The sequence below is a fragment of the Vidua macroura genome, chromosome 15 (genome assembly GCF_024509145.1).
Source record: "Vidua macroura isolate BioBank_ID:100142 chromosome 15, ASM2450914v1, whole genome shotgun sequence".
Lineage (NCBI taxonomy): Eukaryota > Metazoa > Chordata > Aves > Passeriformes > Viduidae > Vidua > Vidua macroura.
Genome location: NC_071585.1, coordinates 5,195,860 through 5,215,586, shown reverse-complemented (window position 1 = coordinate 5,215,586; position 19,727 = coordinate 5,195,860). Strand labels below are relative to the sequence as shown.

The 19,727-nt window shown below is 39.7% G+C and overlaps 1 protein-coding gene across 1 annotated transcript in view; it reads left to right on the top strand.

Moving 5' to 3' along the window:
- Window positions 1–19,727, top strand: part of TENM2 (teneurin transmembrane protein 2) — a 555,006-nt gene that overhangs the window by 450,907 nt on the left and 84,372 nt on the right. Inside the window, exon 10 of the mRNA XM_053991099.1 lies at window positions 905–1,006. Coding sequence (XP_053847074.1) covers window positions 905–1,006 — 102 coding nt within the window. The remainder of the gene's footprint in view (window positions 1–904; window positions 1,007–19,727) is intronic.

The window sequence follows — 19,727 nt, the reverse complement described above, 5'->3', positions numbered from 1 at the left end:
TTCCAATTAGATTTTTGTTCCAATAATTCACTGTTGAAAATATGTTCTGCTGAAATCCAACAGCTTTCAAATTAAAATAATTTTAAGAATTAATTTCAGAAATGGAATTTTATTTTTAGATTGCTATTATGCAAAGTAGTGTATGCTTTATCCAAATGATAACAGAAATTGTGGAAAATAAGTATTTTGGTACAGCTGAAATGTCATCAGGCTTATGTGTCTACTCTTCTCGCATTATTGAGGTCATCAGCATCTCAGTCAGTCACTCAAACTCTGATATTAAACTTTGTCTCTGTTTTTACAGAACTCTTCTTCATCCTGTTGCACAGCTACTTGCATCTTTTTAATTCATTTCTTTAAGGATCAAATACATTTGCCAGAGCAAAAGAGTTCCTCTTTGTCATGTTCAGCAGATATTTTTGTCAGCTTAATTAATGAGGTTTTAAATGCCTGTAGAAGGAGAAGAAGACAGTCCTTGGGATAATCAGTTTCCCATGGCAGAGTGGTTGAGCAAGAGCAGCCTCATTGCAAAAGGGAGAGCGTTGATTTTCCTGAGGAAGCGTCATGTTTGCTGCACAAAATAAACTCAAGCATGGCTGTAGAGGTTTTAAGGGGTCCTGCCTATTTTTGGAACAGAGGATTTAAGTACTATCAGAAGAATTTGGGTTCTAATAAAGCCCAGAACTTCATATGTGACTTTAGTATGTCACTAGATCCCTACTCGTGCTCATGCTGCCATGAAACTCGGTGCATTCTGCTTCACCTGAACCTTGTGCTGCTAATATTGTTAGGGATTGTACTTCTAAGTATTGAGGACAAATTAAAATGGAGAAAAAATAAACAAAAAATCTGTAGCCTAAGTAGGAACTAACCAATTAATGTGCTTGTGATGCTTTAATTTCAGACTCAGTGCAAGACTGCCCACGCCACTGCCATGGGAATGGCGAGTGTGTCTCAGGTGTCTGCCACTGTTTTCCAGGATTTCATGGAGCAGATTGTGCTAAAGGTATCATTTTCCCTGTATTTACAAATAACTACAGTGTGTGTCTGTGATCTGTTGATCTACAGTGCCTGCTAACTAGCATGGGTCTGAGCTAGATTCAAATAGAACAACTTGTTTTTTTTATTCTTAGATCTTGAGTTAAATACATTCAAGAGGAAGTACTGCCACATTTCCAATGAGCTTGCATAGCTATAGCCTTTTTTTTGTGGCAAAGGTAGTAGACAGAAATGGCAGAAAATATTTATTTTCTGGAAAAGTAGATGAATTATCAATGCTTTCTGATAATCATTAGCTGGTCTGCAAAAGACTGATTGTCTTCATTGATAGAATGTAGTACATATTCTGGCTTGTCTGAGCCTTACTTCTAGTACAAAGCATCTTTCTTGCATATAAAATTACTCTTTGACCAAAGGAACTCTACCTTTTGTAGAAAAATAGGTAGGACCTGATAAAATCTTAAAATAAACATTTTCTGAAATGTCAATTGTAAATTTTAACAACTAAAACTGGGAAATACACTGCTACCAAGGATTAAGTAGAAATCTAAATAACATCTACGGATTGGCAGTATGTGTTCATTAAGTTTTTCTGAGAGTTTTGGATAGCAGTCTTAGGGAAAGGATTCATAAAGAAGGACCTCTTTAGTTTGTACAGCAGTAGCAGATATGTTGTCTAAATTCAGTGGCTTGGCTGTATTCCCCTCTGAGCACACTCAGAACATTTTACAGTTTGCTTCCTTCTTAGTTTGTGTGAGATTTAGGCACATTATCAATGTCATGCTTACCACGGGGTTGTTAGTGTTCCAAGGGGAAAAGCCTGGTGTTTGAAAGCTTTTTGAAATAACCTGAAGAGCCTTAGAAATTTGCTCATTTCTTCTTCGACTCCTGATGCAGTCGTGAGGAGAGTTCATTGTGCCCCACCTCTGTCACTCCTCTGGCATATCCATGTGTCTATGAAATACTCCTTGAGTAGCTGCTATACTTGTACTGGAGTGAGTAATTCCTGGGTTTTGTCTCCACATTTGGCTCTTGAAGGTGCCCCAGTACAAAACAAAAAAAAAAAGATAAATAGAGACCTCAAGGGACTTGAAAAGCTAAGACTGCTATTTCAGTGCTTGCCCTGCTCATTTTACAGAACACTTCAAATAGTTGTTTGATTACCTGGGAAATTAAGACAGCTGGTAAATCTAGAGAGGAGATACCTGTATTGCAGAAAGTAAATGGTGTGATAATGTGAGCTATAAATACAGACTGACAGCTCTGTGCATTTCTGTGGTGTTAACCTGTGAAAGTATGCATGCAGTGACTGTGTGCTTCACTGCCACCCTTCACACATACATGGCCATTATATCAACTCATTTGCATTTTGAGTTGTGGAGCAATCCTGCATTGTCTACTGAACCTCTGTGTAGCACTGTATGCTGTGTTAGTGCTAGAAAATACTTGTTCAGGCTGTGACAGATAAATAGCTTTTGAATAGGGTGCTTGTCAAACTATTTGTCAGGCTTCTCCTGCCCCTCAGTGCATTCCCTCTGCTTCCTGCTTTGTCCTTTCTGTGTTGTCTCTTTCCCCTCAAAAGCAGAAATGGTTTCATGGAAGCTTCCTTCAACTCTTGTACTGTTTTCTTGTCAGACATCATGGTATTTCTAAAGAACAAAGGAGCTTGAAAAACTGCACAAAATGAGAACATGGGTGTGTTGACAGAACTGGCGTTTCTGTGCTGGAGCAGCTGCGCAGCACTATCCTGAGAGCTGGGTGTAAGGGCTTTTTGCCTCACCTCTTTCATGCCTGTTCTCACAGCCACAGGCTTTTCTGCTTACTTGAATGCTCTTCATGTGAGCATTCAAGTGAATGTATCTTCATGTGAGAGCAGTTTCAGAACACAGGAATCAAAATTGGAATTCCATGTAGGGTGAAGCACAGTAAAATGAGATAGAGAATTAGGTCTTTTGCATCATATTACATGTATGGACACATGTTTAATGTACATCTACCATAATGTTAAATTTATATTTGAACTGTTACAAGTATGGAAGGATAATGGTTTTTTCAATTTGATTTTTTCAATTATTATTTCCCTAGCAATGCATCTTTCAATATCTCATTTCTCCACCATAAAATAAGTTGAGGCAAGACTCAAATAGAGAAATGTGGAGAAAATGTGAGCAAGCTCCTCAGATGGCTTTTAGAACTTGGTCCATGCAGCAATACCAGTCTGAGAGCTTCCCTTTGTGTGAACCCCAAGTCTGACAGATAGGAAACACAATCCTTTATCCCAGGGCTGATCCTGAGGCCATCAGGGGAGTCTCTGCAAACCATTTGTAGGCAGTGCACAGGGACCCCTCCATCCATGTGGTTCTAAAAGATAAAAATGGAGGAAAGCTGTGAGAGACAGCACAGATTTAACTTCAGATCCATTAGCTTCAAGAAAACACTATGAAAATTATTGGAAAGAGATGAACTTTTGGCCCAACCCACAGGCTGTAACACACATTTATATACTGATTGAAATGGAATGAACTTCACCTTCTCAAACACTCCTGCCAAACACTGTGTGGGGTATTTCTCATTGTCATTCTGTGGAAATAGCTTATTATCTGGTATTCAGTATCAGCAGATTTACTCCATTCTTGCTTAGGCAAGATTCCCTTTGGAGTTTATCCTTATTAAGGTTAAAGAATTTCATCTAACATACAAAAAAGGTAATGATACATTTTGATCTCATGTGGGTAAGATATGGCATACAAAGAAAAAGAAAATCTGATAATCAAAGGATAATTCCATGCAGAGATGTGTCCTGATAAAGCAAGTGTGTACAGTTAAAGCCAGTGGAAGATTTGCTGTGAATTGAACTGCACTGTGAGCAACCTCTTGTCCACAATTACGTGTAGGAGCTATTGGTGAAAAGTGATTCTCTGGCCAAGGATCAATTAAAGAATCAGACACGCAGCTGTGATTATCTTCATTTTTTGGTGTGTTGCACCTTTTTCTATTCATCTCTATTTTTCTGTAAGCTCTGTGATATAACCACTGAAGTAAATCAAGAAGTCCTTCTTGCTTAGAATACTTGCTGTTTATGTCTGATCATGGTTTGGATTTTCAAGGTCCGTGGTGAATCTGCAGGCAGGCATCCTTCAGCATGTCCTGCCTTTCACCACTTGGGAATGGAGTTCAGTGCTACAATGAGTTGAGTTCTAGAAGTGACTCAGACTTGGCTATAATTTCATTTCCTCTCATAAGATATTTGAAGGGCATGCAACTCTTCCACTCCTTTAACAAAACCACTTCCAAAGACACTGTCAAATACTGTTTTGCAACTGTGAGCAGAGCCTCCTTTAATTTTGCATTTTAAAATACTTGGATTTGCATCATAAGCATCTTTAGCTAATCTGAAAAGGTGAACAATGCACCATCACATAGGATTTCTACATTGATATGATGAGCATAGCCTGCTAAGAGATGGTGTCCAATTTGTGAAAGAAGGACAAAAATGGAGTCAAGTAGCTTATGTCAACTGCCATGAAGTTGCCATTTAGCAGATACTTCTAGTTGATTATGCAATGTAATAAGAAATATGTTTAATATCTTAATCTAAATGAAATGAAGGCTTTTGGATTTTTTTAAACCAGAAATTTGTGCAATGTTTGATCAGTTGACTTTTTAATCTGATTTTAAGAACTCTAATTATTCAGATTTATGTTATTCGCAATTTCTTTTCCTGTTCTCCTTGTGTGGGTTTTTCATTATTTTATTTTCATTCTGTTTGTTTTTGGCTTACTGGCAAAGGACGGCGCCACTTTAATAAGTATAAAAAGAAGGGTAGGTTTTTTTAAATTTCTTTTTATTTCTTTTGCAACATCTATTTAGTTTGAAATAGTTTCAAAGCTGTAACATGTAGTCTCTCTCTCTTTAAATTTATTCTAATGGATTTGCTGTTTGCACCACTGTAAGAGTTCCTACCATTGCCATCCCCTTTGTTATGTGTGGGCTATTAATCTCTGTATAAAAAATGTAAAAAGCTGTCAATTATTAGGTAAGTAAGGTATAATTGCTAGAAGTAGCAACTCTTGCATTTTTTCAGTTGTTATCTAATCTCAGTTTTTTGAGACTCGTCTTGCTCTGAGGCTTCTTGCTTGGACAACAGTGCATAAAGTAATGTTTTTTCATCCATTGAATACACTGCTTGCAACTGCTGTCTTTGTGCCATGTCCAGAATGCTGCCAGTGGTGTACAATGTTCTGGGAGTGATTGCAATGGGGACAACAGAAAAGTTTGGGGTGCATCCTGCAGAATACCTCAGTACTTGGTTCATTGCTGTAGAGCACAAGGCCCACAGGAATGAATGATGCCCAGCACATGCTGGTAATGCAAAGGAGTGTGTATTTCCTCTCTGTGTGGGTCAGGGAAACACTATTTGTCATCATAACTTGGCTTGAAGTTTTAGGAAGTGGAAATAGCCTAAGCAGACAGAAGCTCCCTGGCCTCTGAAGGAAAAGGTGAGGGGATGCTGAATTCCCTTTTTCCTCTGCCAGCCCTGCACATGGCCATGGCCTCCCAGAGGAGATGGAAGCTGAGGTCAGGCAGCACTGTGGGCCTCCCGTGGCACAGTCAAACTGGGAATGGGTCTTGACTATTCAAGTGGCTCCTTGCACATGCAATAACAGGTTATGGGTCAGGGAAATGAGGGAGGGTGGATCAAACATGGTGATGCCATCACCAGATGGGTTTGCAGAGCAAACAGCTGGAGAGGAACAGCAGTATAGGAAAAGTGCCAGGTTTCTGGTATTATTACAGTATTGTCCTGAGCAATAATATAAATTAAAGGTGACCTATGGTGGTTAATTCTTTACATGCAAAGCAAACAAATAAAAGCAGCACCTGACTCCAGGGATGTACCACCTCAATACAAGTTTAAAGTGAATGCATGGGAACCAATTAACAGATGTGAAGATACAGAAAAAATGGTGATAATACAGTGTTATGGTAAAGGCAGTTTTAAAGAGGGGTGTTGGGGCAGATAACATCTTTATGGATTATAGAAGGCAAATGGGTCCTTCAGAGGGGAGACTGAGCATAGGAAACAGCTCAAAAAAAATAGCATTTCTAAAATTTCAGTTTCAAAAGCATCCTATCCTAAGTTATAGAAAGGTTGAAGTCAGAATTCAAGCAGTGAGCAGTGTGGGGTGAAGGGGGTCTGTAAATGAAGTTAGAGCATGAAGCTCACGTTCCATAAGATAAAAGACCTGAAACAAGATTGGGAAAGAAGACCCACACAGCTGAAGGTTAGATTAATAAATTAACAGTATGATTAGTGAAGCACTGTTGCATGTAAACATGACTGAAGAAGACTGAATTTATCAATGTGGAGAAAAAGGTGTTTATTTAATGTAGATTTTATTTACTGGAAGCCAGGGCTGAATTCTGACCTAGAGATGCAATGCAGAAAAACATCTGTAAAAACTTTTTCAAAGCCTGAATGTGAGGCAAGAAAATGAGTCAAAAAAAATTCCAGACTATGAACCTTAATAAAAAGTAGAATGATGGTATTTTCCATCTTTGCTAGAGCAAGAATGCAGGGTAGGTCTGAGAAGAAGTGAGATAGAGAAAAAAAGGTAAATCAAAGAAGAAATAACTATTGGTAAGCATTTTAGATGTTCCTAATCATAGCATGTATCATCTTAGACTGTACTGTTGAAAAAAGAAAAAAAATGTGCTTTTCTCTGGAAATGCTGCATTCCTGACTTGTCACCCACACATATCTCACATCCTTTCTTGCAGTTGACAGAATTCAGCATGTTCAGCTTCTCTCTTTGTATCTCTTTCTGGGTGGGTTTGTTTTTGGGTTTTTTGTATTTATGTGTGTATGTGTGCCAACTTCTGTGCGTGCTGCAGCAGCAGCACAGCCCTGGCTTGTCACTCAAATCTTCTCTCACAGTGGGTGGAAGCATCATTTTGATACTTGAACAGACAAGGCTGTCTTTGGCAGTGTTCCCCTTCAGCAGTTCCCACCTCTCTGACTCAGTACCTTAAAATGCCTTTGTTAGAAATTTTCTTCTTGTTTTCCCAGTCTCATATTTTATTAGCAGGCTATTTTCATTTCTTGCAAACTGGTCATGTCCTCAGTTGCCTTCCAGATTTTTATGTACAAGGCAATGATTGCCTGCCTGCCCTTGTTTTTCTTGGTTTTACAGAACTGCATTACACTCTAAAAAGGAGCTTGTGCCATTAACTCTGCCTAAAATTAATTACAGAATAAATAAATAGACATGCAACTTATTTTGACAATGACTGACAGCCGTTGCTGTCTGTCAGCTGCTAGCTGGCCTGCATGAAATGAGAGAGTAGCTTTGATCCAGTGTCAGGTAGACAAGGAGAGCCAACACAAAATCCATCACTGCAACTCTTTCTAATTGGCAATTTAAACAGAAGCCAAGGGCTGAAGGGGTCACAGGCTGAATTCTTTCAGATTGTTAGTGGCCATGCCTCCAGAAGGGGCTTGGGGCAACAGGAGCCATCGTGTCTACTCTGAGCTTCCCTCATCAATCCTTGTGGATCCTCCTGGAGATTGGGAGTAAGAACAGGGAGGGGGAAGGACTGGGCTCTGGAATTCTGCAACAGATACCTTGTTAAATTACTCTTACCACACAAGGCATTTAACATCATAACATTTCACTGCTGCCTGGGAATGTGTACCGGTCCCTCCAGTACGGTGTAGATTGAACAGGAGGATTAGCAGTGCTCAGATTGCTCCCTTTCCTGCACCAGCCTGGAACTGGTGCTCATACCCTCTGCGTTCTTTCTAAGAGAATATTTGCAAAGTTGAAATAGCACCCAGGAGCTGCTTGTAGCATTGGGAATACTTGAGGAAACATACTTTAAGAACATAGATTTCAACATGCAAAATATTAACTTCACATTGTTCTTGAAGTTTCTACAGCTTCTGCTGATTCCAGCATTGAATTTAAGGTTATAAAGAATTTATCTGGAAAAGATCTTGTCTTGAATCATTTTAAGTGGGGATTCCCCTGTTGTTTAGAAGTACATACTTCATTCATTTTATTATGGTTGGGCCTCTACAGGGCAACAAAAATGCTTTAAATTTTTTAAAGGAATGTATTTAATGTTGTTAACTACACCTCATAGTTGCATCTCATGTACAATTTATTAGCATGTTTTCTGTATTAAACCACCCATAAACATATAGGCCCATTTGTGCATGTGAATTGCATTGTCCTTTCATATGTTTCTGAGTTCATGCTGTAGCCTATGAACTTGAAATTATGTATGATTCCTTTTCCCAAAGAGCTTGTAGGATGGTGGTGCAGCTAAGAAGGCAGATTTATTATGCAGGAGAAAATTTCAGACAAAGCTAAAAGGATTAAGAAAAAAATAGTGGGGAATACTGAGGAATTCAGTAATGAAGGAAGAAGAAAATATTTGCAGAAGTCACTGCTGCCACTGATGGACAAAACATGATAGGTAAAAGTGGATGTGCAAGGAATTATAATTCTCTGATTTCAGCAAACATTCGGGTATTTTTGTGTGATCATTCACTACCCCACCTGGAGAAACTCAGGGACTAAAGAGAGCCACAGGCAGTAAGTACTGTAGCTGAGCTGGAACCAAATTTTATTGGCTTAGTATTATAAGAAAGTTTGCTTTGCTTATGTCCAAGATGGAAAGCACATGGAAACACAGTAAAATCTTATTAATGGATTTTTCTTCAACAGCATTATGTAATATTTTCATACTTAATAAAAACTGGGTACGTTCATTTGATCTCTCACAGCTGCCTTTGAAGGCTGCTGTGTTATCAGTTACTTCTCTTTCTTATCTTCTTAAATATGTGCAGCACAAACACATCTATTTGCACAAATATCTTCTGTTTCAATGGAGTTCCAATAAGTAGAATATTTCAAAAGGATCTGGATACAGCGAGGAAGTGGACATCCATATAAATACATGCAGGTCAAAAACCAGTGTGTAGCTTAGTGCTGGCAAGCCAAAAAGCTTTTTTTTCCTTCATAATGCTTCCATTGGTGGCCAAGAATTTCTTTGCTCCCACTCTGCTCTGCTGAGCTGAATTGTGCTCGCTGTGCTGTATGCCTTGTAATTTGTTTTTGTGCTTAATTGGTTAGCTTATCTAATTGTGTTGCAATCTACATTTTGGTTTTACTTTGCTTTGTCTCCCTGGAATTGTACTGGTGTTTGTTTATTTCGTTAAGTTCTAAGGGTTCATCTTGGCAGTTGTGTTGGGATCATCTTGGAGTCCTTGTGATGATGGTAAATGTCATTGAAGCGACTATGATTAAGTAGTATTGTAAATCACATTATAGAAATGCAGCTGTTGTCAGACATCCTTAGACATTTGCCAGCCCTGAATCACAGAAACAGCCCTGAATCATAGCTTCAGATTTCAGCATGCATGACTTTTTTCACACCTATACTATATCTGGATTCAAAACTGTAATTTAGATATTTTTCTATATTTAGTCCTTACTTCAGTAAGATTAAATTCAGTTAACTGTCATCTCCCTTCACTTTCTCAAACAAACAAGAAAATCTCTAATTCAAACATAGAACAATGTTTGAATATCTGCAGCTAATGTGGAACTGTGCAGTTAAACATGTTATGATTTAACTTTTCTGGTAAATTTAAGAAGGCAAATAATAGTGACTAAAATGAAACCAAACCAGCCTGCACTTTAAATACCCTGAATGCTGCAGGCTGTGGGTGCAGTCCTGCATCTACTGCACTGCTGTTTAGCCAGAGCTAAGCCATTACCACAGGAGCAATGATTTTTACAGCATTCACTGGAAATAGTGTAAAACTTATCAAAAATATTTGAAGAAATATTTCACTTTTTTTGTTCCTTTTTCTAGAAGCATAAGTGACTTTGTGCAGTTAGTGCTTTTCTGTTATGGATCACAACACTTATGTTTGGAAGGGAATTTCTGGTATTTGATGTTTTGTGAGCATCATCTCACTGCTGCTTTTTTGAAGCATCATCTCTGACTCCTCATTGACTCTTTCCACTGAGACAGCAACTGAAAACTCTGAAATAGTTTAGTTCTGCCTTCCTCCACATTTTTCCTAGTGATGAAGTTATCAAAACATAGGAATGGATATCTACATGCCTGTCTATGACAGTGGCTGATTGCAACATCTGCTGGTTCCCATCTGTTGGTAGGAAGTAAAACTTGTTTATCTGCATGCTCTTGTATCAACTTCACTGCTTATATCTAAAGCAGGAATTTCACAGCTCTGATTCTGTGTTACTCACAGAAAAGGAGTTGGTTTGGTTGCTTTGAGTTTTTTCCTTCCTTTTTGAAGGCATAAAATAAGTGGCAAACTGATCAGTCTCATTCTTCTGTGGTAAGTCAGAACCAGAGCAAGGGAACTTCCATGTCCTTGAATGCATTGATGCATGTGAAAAAGAGATTGAACTGTGCCACTCTTTGACAGGGTAGCAGAGAGGCAGGACGTGATCTGGACTGGCTGCAAATCACCTTCTGTACTGTGTGGGGAGCTGCACTCTTCCCTGAGCACAGGCAGTGACAGTGGCAGAGCTTCTGCCATGCTGGAGAAAGAAACAACCAGGCTGACCAAGAGTTGAATCCAGAATGTAGTGACAGAACAAAGTCCTCAAGACATTTGACTCCTGGCACAGCTAGCTGATTTATCAACTGTCAGTGCACTCAAATGTCCTCTTTTTTATCCATCTCCAATTTGTAGCTTGTTTTATGCCACTTTAAATTATTTTTTTATGTGCAGCTATGAGTTCTCCAGGGAGACAGAACAGTGGCCTCTTTCCCTCCCCTTGAAGCAGTCCAATATCTTCATCTGAGATCTTAGTTGGTGGTTAGTGAGATTGTCTAAGCTCATCTTCACAAAAGCAGTAATGGGGCTTCAGTCCTCTCAATCCACCATTAAAATAGTTCTGAGGTACTTGATATTGACTTCATTTTGATTTCCTTATCCTTATGGACTGCATTGTTATTGTTACTGAAAATATCATAGGGCTTAAATAATCAAGCAAAATTTACTTGTACCAACTGAGCAACCTCTAAGAGACTGTTTTAAAAAATTGTTGCATTTCTGGAAATTGGTGCTAGTATGGGAAAACACATTAGTATTTCTTACATAGATTTTTTGTAACAGTTGTTAACCTAAGCAATTATGTAATGGAAATAGATACTTTGTGCAATGGTCCAGGAGGGAACAGCAAGTGTTTTCTTTTTGACTGATAGGCTCACACTGAAGGCATGAGAAGAAATAGGACCTTTGTGATAAATTTGAGCCAAAGCAAAAGTTTGCTGAGTGTTCAGAAGAATGTAAATATTAATTGTGCAGTTAATGCTGTCCAGTCACTTCTATAAAAATAATCCCATTTTTTTTGTAGAACAGCTTAAGTACTTATCGATTGAGAACTTCTATAACTCCCAAAATGGAGGCATCCCCATATCTCTTCAGGTATTTTAAATGAATTGAATTAATCATAGGCTTAAAAGTCTCTAGTGATCTTCGTTAAGTTTCCTGGGTTTAATTAAAACATCTGTGCAGTTTTAATTTATCGATTCATCCAGCTCATATGTCATGTTTTTAACACACCCCAGCATGCTCTGCATCATTTTTAACCCGATTTCCACTTAACTAAAGCAATTAAATTCACCCCGGATTAATTAAAGCATCCATACTTTAGTGCTTAAGTCAGCGTGTGCTGCTTTCCCCAAATGGTTTCTGAATGTCAGAGATTTGACACACCTGATGGGGTTTTTCGTCCTTCTGGAAATTCTTCTGTGGGTTTCCTCCTCGCTTGCTGATGTGCAGTTTGGCAGAGCTTGGTGGGGCTGGTGTTGGGCAACTGAAGTAGGGAGAGCAGAGCTTGCCTGCTGTGAGAGACATTCCCTCTCCGTGCTGACCTGGTGCCTGCCAGGGCAGAGCAGCACTACTGTTAAACCATTCAAACTAGTTCTGTGTTCTGCAGTCAAAGCATTTCATGGAGGAGCTGCTAAACCACCTCGTGGCAGTGACAGTTTTTCACAGTTGTTCATTCTCCTGCTTCTGGGTGCATTTCTAGATGATTTCTGCTTGGAAGAGCACGAGCTCTTAGAGCAACCTAAAAAAGACTTTGTAGATCTTTCTAATTGTCACTGGTTTTAAGAACCTTTCAGCCTGATGGGAGTTAGTGAATTTAGTGATCTCTGAAGAGCAGCCAGACTAGTCAAACACCATTCTTCCTGACTGTGCAAATAGCACGTTTGTGGGGCACAAAGAGCAGGTGAGAGAAAACAGTCTTGGATTCATTCAGTCTCCCATTCCAGCATGATTTTCTTGGGCATGATTTTGCTAGGATGGAGCAGCTTCTCCCAAGGAAAGTAGTATAAAATAAGTGTAAACTAGTAGAAGAGAAACAACATAAACCATGAAGTCGTCTTAGAAGTTATTTCAGATTTTCATATCCACAAATGAACTTTCAGTAAAAACTAATGAGTTTGCAGACAAGTAGTGAAATGTGCAGCCAACTGACTGAAATAGATTTAAACAGAAAATATTAAGGGAATTGTTGTCAAACAAAACCATTGTATTTTCAGTCTACAGCTAAGTAGATTTATATGTCTTCTAATTTTTTAGAAATATCTGTAGGCAAATACTTGGTGTAACAAGGGATATGATAATTAAGGGCAAATATTTGGTGTAATATGGGATGTATAATAAAACAAGGAATGTCTCAATACTTTTTTGTTTATAATATTAATGTAAAGTCTGGAGCCAACATTTTGAATCAAGTTGACAGCAATTAATTTTTTTAATAACTGGGCTGATTTTCTAAAATGCAAATGCTTTAGATTCCTTTGGGTATAGTGATTTTGTTGATTTTAGGCCATTTAGATTAAGATTGTTCATACATAAATAGGTATGACTTAATTTTAGGAGAACAGGAATTTGATTGTCGCTTCTGCAGTGAATGTAAAATTATTTGGGGCTTTGGTTGACAGTTGTAGGATTCAACACTTACATCAGTAAAACACATCTTCACCTGCTTACTTATTAATCTAACTTGTCCACTGAAGAGAAATTAATATGTGCAGTCTAAATGCTGCATATGCATCACCAACATAAAGACCAAAAAGAGAAAAATGCCAGTACAGTGTGACTCTGCTCTCATCTATCACGTTAGGAACCAGGCGGTTGTACATAACATTTGTCTTGGCTCTTTCCTCCATTTCTGCTCCAGTTTGGAGCTGACCTGGAGTGCATTTACATGCTTCAGATTAGACTGTCAAAAACTGAAATCCATCTTTATATGTTGGCAAAATCATAATCTCTCAGCAGTAGCAGCCTAATCTCTGCTAAAAGGAAGTCCAAGTGTGAGGTATTACAGTCTGAATTAATTATCCCCTAGAGGAACTGCACCCAGAAGGGTCCCTGGTAGGGCTCAATGCTAAGAAGTTTGACCTACATCTGTCTTCAATTCAATTCCTGGTGGTCACTGAAAAAAAAAAGGACAACTTCAGTTTCATTATGCAAGTGTGCTTGCATTATCCACTTCTTTATATAACAAGGAATTTGTGCAATTCATGTCCAAAGAGCATAGCAAGACTGCCCAAATCAGTTCAGTGATTTTTTTTTCAGTGACTGAAATTTACTTCCTCCTCCTAAACAGGAGCACCTACAGATAAAAATATTTTTCTTAGGTGTGGCAAAATTCTGTACAGTTCAACAAGGGCTGAACATATCTTGCATAGGAGCATAAATAGTGCCCCTTCAGAATGCTTTTTTTTCTGAATGTGTTTATTTGTTTAGAGGGAAGTAAATCTGTAATGGCTGAGACCAAAATTCCATTTCACCCAGGATTTCAGCTGTGATGGTGACATACAGCAGATAGCTGAGGAAGAGTAAAAGTTTTGTTTGTCTTTGTTGCTTCTCCATTAAATTCTTCTGGTTCCAGAGGTAATGTGTGCTAGGACTTCCTACAACAGACAAAGCCTCTTTGTGTTCAGTATCCTTTGCATATTTTCATTCCATGAATTTGTTGAAATTCTATGATCAATCACAGAATGTTCTTCCATGAGTTTTAACTTGTCAATTAATCTTGTTAAAACTGTTTGATGGAATAGTCAGCAGTACTCAGGCACTGTAGGTAATGTCCAAGTGCTCTTTTAGTTCAGTCTTAAGGTCATACTTGAACACTCAGTCCTGAATTTCCATACTATTTACATGGTGAACAAGCAGCCAAGCTCATCTTTTTTGCACACCAGCTTGTGGTAAGAAAAATGTGGGGTTTATGCAAGACTGGGGCTTGCAAGCATTATGGATACAACCATTCTGGCCCATACCCAAATACCAACCCTTGGTGCAGTTTTGTCATGGGCATCTCACCACAAAATTCTGTGATACACACATTAAAAAAATTAGATTGGACCAAAACTAATATTCTTCCTCAGCCATGTTTTAAAATTTACATTTGAATGAAAAACTGACCTCTTTGCAAAATAAAAATAATATAAGGGCGTTGCTTTTGACCTGGTCCAGGACAGGGAGGCATTGTAGATGCAAATTCAAAAACCTTTCCAGTCTGCATATATTTGTGCCCAGAGACTCAAATAATTTTGAAGAGAAATCTACCAATTTGTCTATTTTATGAGGAGGAACTGAAAAAAGTCTGCAGTAGAGAACTGACAGCCCAGATCCTAGTGGTACAGGACTCTCTCTGCACCAGGGTAATGTTTGCTCTACAGCAAGAGAAACCAAGCCAGAACTCTGCCTTCAAATCCTGTTTGGAGCTTCAAGTAGCAGGGGAAAGCCTCTCAGCCCAGCAGCTGTGTAACTAATCCAAGTTCTTCAACAGCCTCCAAGAGTTTGTCTCCTCAGATATCCTTTGCTGGTTTCTTGCCATGCTCTAGAAGAACTGCTGTGGTGAGTATGTGTGTGTGGACCCTGGAAGGGGGGTGCAAGGAGTGTGTGCACAGCCTGCAGCTGGGACACCGTGGGTTGTCACTGGACAAAACGGTGGCTTTTGATGCCAGACCCTTGGGGCATTATCCCTGGCCATCTCCACTCCTCATCCGTGTGTAATGGGCTGTTACCAAATCAACCTTTCCTCATGCATCAGGGAATATGAACATTACTCCAGAATATCCTTTAGAGAGAGAGCTTTTAGAGGGATGTTTGGCTTGTCTTTCCTGCTCCATCGATGTTCTCAAATACGTGCAGCCCACAGGACTCAGAGGTCTGCAGTGTCTGTTCATCAGCTGAGCCCCATGTTAAAACTTAGTCTGATTTTGTTCAAACAGAAGTAAAGGGCATAATCCCATAACCAAAGAAAGTTTAGGGTTAATAGGTGTGCTTATCCAGACTCACTCAGGACATATACCCTTGGGCCTAAGTTGCCTGAGTGTTGCCACCAACTATTCCTGAGGATCTCTGTGCACCTTTTGCCAGTGCTGGTGTAAGATATGCAATTGGTCTCTCCACAAAAATGAGATGGAACTTGGTTGTTCCATTACATAAACCACCTTCCTTCACATTGCTTCAACAGACTTTGAGCAATCAGTTCTGTCCTGGACCAGGAGCCGCACACTTCCCATTGGGAAACACAAACAGTCCTAGATAACAAGAAATCCAGAATATTATTGAGGAGTTTGCACATCAGCTGAAGTTGCCAGGATGTAAAATGAGGGTGGACTGGTTTGGGTCTCATCCTGCAGCAATATGATCTAGGAAATAGGCATAGCAGAACTCATTTTAGGCTACCTGCTCCTGTTCTTTATAAAAAAGCAGCTTGATTCTCTCTCTTCCTCACACAGGACAGACTATAAACCCATAGCAAAAACAGTCATGAAGAGCTAGTCATTACTGCAGTGACAAGCCAGCTTCTTGTAATAACTGAGACCTTCTTGCATTCTTGCTTACATGTTTCTCCTGCAATCTTAGTGACATGGCAGTCTTGGAAATGCTAAAATCTGTCCCAGAATCTGTCATTTTTCTTATTCTCAAAGTGATATTCCTATAGTTTGCAGAATAACTCCAGCAGAGGGTTGTAGATTAAACTGTGGCTTTAAGTTGCAAGTGTCTTAATCTTAACTGTATCCACTCCATCCCTAAGGTTAAGTGACAGATTCCCTTGTTTGTCCAAAGTCAGTTCTGGTGTCACTGGCATTGTGACTGCCCTGGCAAACCCCTGAAGGCAGATTGCTGTTCAACTTACAGACAAGCTGCACAAGGACTGAATAGATCCATGAACCACAGCAACACCTTTGACCTGATAGAAACATGAAGAGAAGAATGAAAAGCTGTGACATGGCTTTCAGCTTTTCTTAAACTCCTGAAGCACCATAGCAGAGTCAGGGAGCACTAAAAAAAACTGCTGTGGGATCTCTTCAGCCCAAGCACCATCAGTAACCTTTCTTCTGCAATGCCAGGCTCTGGTATCCCAGAAGCTGAACCATGCAAATCCAGGTCAAAAGCAGGAGCTGAGAATGGTTTCCCCACAGACAAGTTCCAAATAGCAGATACACATCCCCTTTAGCTGGACTGCAGTTACCCATTGCTTAATGAGACTTAGGGACAAAGCAAGCAGAGAAGTGATCTTACAGCAGGTGTATGGCACAGAATTACAGGTTCAGACCTCTCTGTCTAGGTCTAGACTGGTCATAGTTGAGTGGCTTGGATGCTTTTGTTGTTTTGGTTTTCTCTTTTATTTATTTTTAAAATGGGTTATTTCTGCTCAGTCCCTCTTTCAAGGTAATGTGCTGTTTAAATAGAGTTATTGTCTTTATTTGAGTTTTCATGCTAGAGGAGATGTTTGCAGAATAGAAATCCTTTCAGGAGTTGATTCACACGTTGATGTGTAAAACAACAAAACAAGAAGAGCTGTTCCTCACTTGTATCCAGCTTGTGAGTCAGCTTGATGTTTTTCTCCTTATAACTGGTTGAACAAATTTGGTTTCTCCAAAGAAACTGCCTAATGCCTATTAGATTGTCCAAAGAAAGTGCCTAATGCCCATGGATTCATTTAGCCTTCCTAGGACCTGTTCTTTTCCATCACAGTGTGGTGAGGAGTTGGGTGGGCAGAAGCAAGTGTGTCCTAGTGCAGGTGGGGAATCCACACTGAGAAACCATCAGTAAGGACAGCTCTGAGTCTCTGCAGTGGCATGGAGACATGGAGAGAATTTACATCCAGCAATATTTACTTCCTTCTGTGGTGGACTTCATCAGAGGGGCTGCAGGATTAGCCACCACATAAAGGAGCTGAGGGGTGCCTTGTCCTAGAAAGAGATTTTTTTGTGTTATAGCGAGTTCCAGTTAAAAGAGTGGGGTCTGTACAGTGCTTCAGGGTGTGCAAGATGATACCAAGAAGCTTGACACTCATGGTCACACCAGGTCTTCAGGACAGGCTGCCTTCTGATCACTTGCCCAAAATCCTCTACACTGCACAAAGAGAGCAGGACAGAAATTATTACCTCTCTTACATTGATTTGAGAAAATGTATCAGTGTCAAGCCAAAACAAGCCTTTAAATTGCAGTGAAATTGAGAGTTATGGACAAAGGAATTGTGTCCCCAGATCTTCATAGCCAAAAAGTGGAAGTGGTGCTGGGTTGATCCCTTTCTTTCAGGCTCACCTGGTGACTTGCAGGAGCTGCACACCTGCACAGGGAAAGGCTGTGCTGGGAGCTGAGCCAGGCTCCTCAGTGGAACATGCAGCCAGAAGGAATAGTCATACAGCATTCAAGTTGCTGTTAGTTCAGTGTGTGGTACATCATGGAAAGGTGTTTGATGCTGAGGTGCAAAACAGCATAAGGTAGACTGTCCTGGAGTGCAGTGTGGGGACAATTTGTCTGTGTGGTATTTCAATGCAGCTGGCTCAGTAAATTTAGCTTAGAAACCAGCAGAAATTTAGCATCAACTTTTTTACTGAACTCAGTAAAGCACTTGTGAACATACATCACATCTGAAATGAAAACATTGCTTGTTGCAGCAGACCTCTCACTAGGGGTAGAAATGAGCCAAGGCACAGACTCTCATTAAGCAGCATGGAAAGGGTCCTGGTTTATTCTTCTTTACAGCTTAGCCATCCTGACTCTGGCTACAGCAAGCTCCTGCTGCTGGCTTCCCTGACAGGCTCTGACTGCTGGCTATTCCTGCTGGAACATGACTGCAAGTATTTCCTTGCTGCCTCTGACCACAGAGGCTTGACTGTGACTGCAGGCTCTAACTCCATCAGACCCAGCCTGACCTCACAGCAGAGCTTCTGCAGCAGCAGCAACTCTCTTCCTTGTTTCCTTCTTCCTCAGGGCTCCTCTACCCCCAGGCTCTCTCTGACCAGCCAGCCCACCCCTTTTATCACACTTACCTTTGTCAGTCACTGCTGAGACCCATTAAGGCAAAGGCTGTCCTCCTTCTCTGGTAATTAGTACAGCTGTGACTTACCAGGGGTGAGGTCACTTGTAATCCCTTCTGCTACACCTACAGTTGCTGATGGAAATTACGTTTTACTCAAATTTCTGTTCATTTTTGCAGTGCATAAGAAAGCAACTGGACAAAACTTATATTAGGCGAGAACACCAGGAATGCAGTAGAATGAAGTCCACCTCCTACCAAAGATGGATAATATGGATCTAAGACATAGGAGCAGTAGCAAACCCCAAACTTCAGCATACTGACTTTGCTATTGTTCTACTGTAAAAGGAAACATAGGCCAAAAAATGTTATACATATTATATGACATGCAGCCCATTAATCTGTAGTTTTAATTGGAATAATTCTCAGCACTCTAAATTTTAGCTAACATTTCAGGTTAGAAATCTGAATTTTATTTTTTCTGATCAATTTTTTCACCTATCAAATAAGAAAATTCACAAAAAAAATCTGTCCTGAAATGTGTTTTTTGCAGCAGATCAATGGGACAGCTAAGATTAATAAGGATTGCTGGGCTGAACAATGGAGAAGTTGAATAACTGGACCATTGCACATTTCTTTGCAGGAAATCAATTACTTGGGTTCTTCTTGATCATTGGGGTTAAAGGGATAATAGAAGCCAAGAAGACATTAGGACCTTTTAATGATTAATAGTAGCTTTTGAGTATATTTTTGGCACTGTAACACTGGGTGTTCATTTCTAATTACTTTGAAGAGGGAAAAGACAGGGAAATACTTTTCTGTCTTTATCAAACTGCATCAGAGAGAAGAGCACAAAAAAGCTCCAAGCTTTTCTTAAAGACTCACTTCATCACTCCCATTTTCTGTTATTTCTCTGTTATTTTTTCCATTTTTCTGGCCAGTGACCACACACCCAGTCTTTGACAGGCACAGAAGTTCACAGATTGCCATGTTCCCAAGGGAGACACGAGCACATGGGAGTGAATATGACTTAGTGAAACATTTATATGCACCTGGGTTTTAATCAACCACTTGTTTCTTTCCATTGCTCTGCATATGTACAACATCAGATTCCTGGCACCCAAGACCTAATGACAACTTCTGTTATTCATAGCTTCACTTCATTTGCATAAATGAATATTTGTTCAGGATGTCTTACCCCCTTAATAACACAGTAGTGAGGGGTAAGGGTTAATGGTGCTTTCTTGCCAGTACACACAGGGTAAAAGCTGTCACTGGGATCCAGGGAAACAAGGCTCAGCAGGGACAGTGGTGGCAAGGTGCATTTGTAGTAGCTGAAAGCTTGTGTCATTCTTGTGTTCAAGATTCTTACACTGAAAA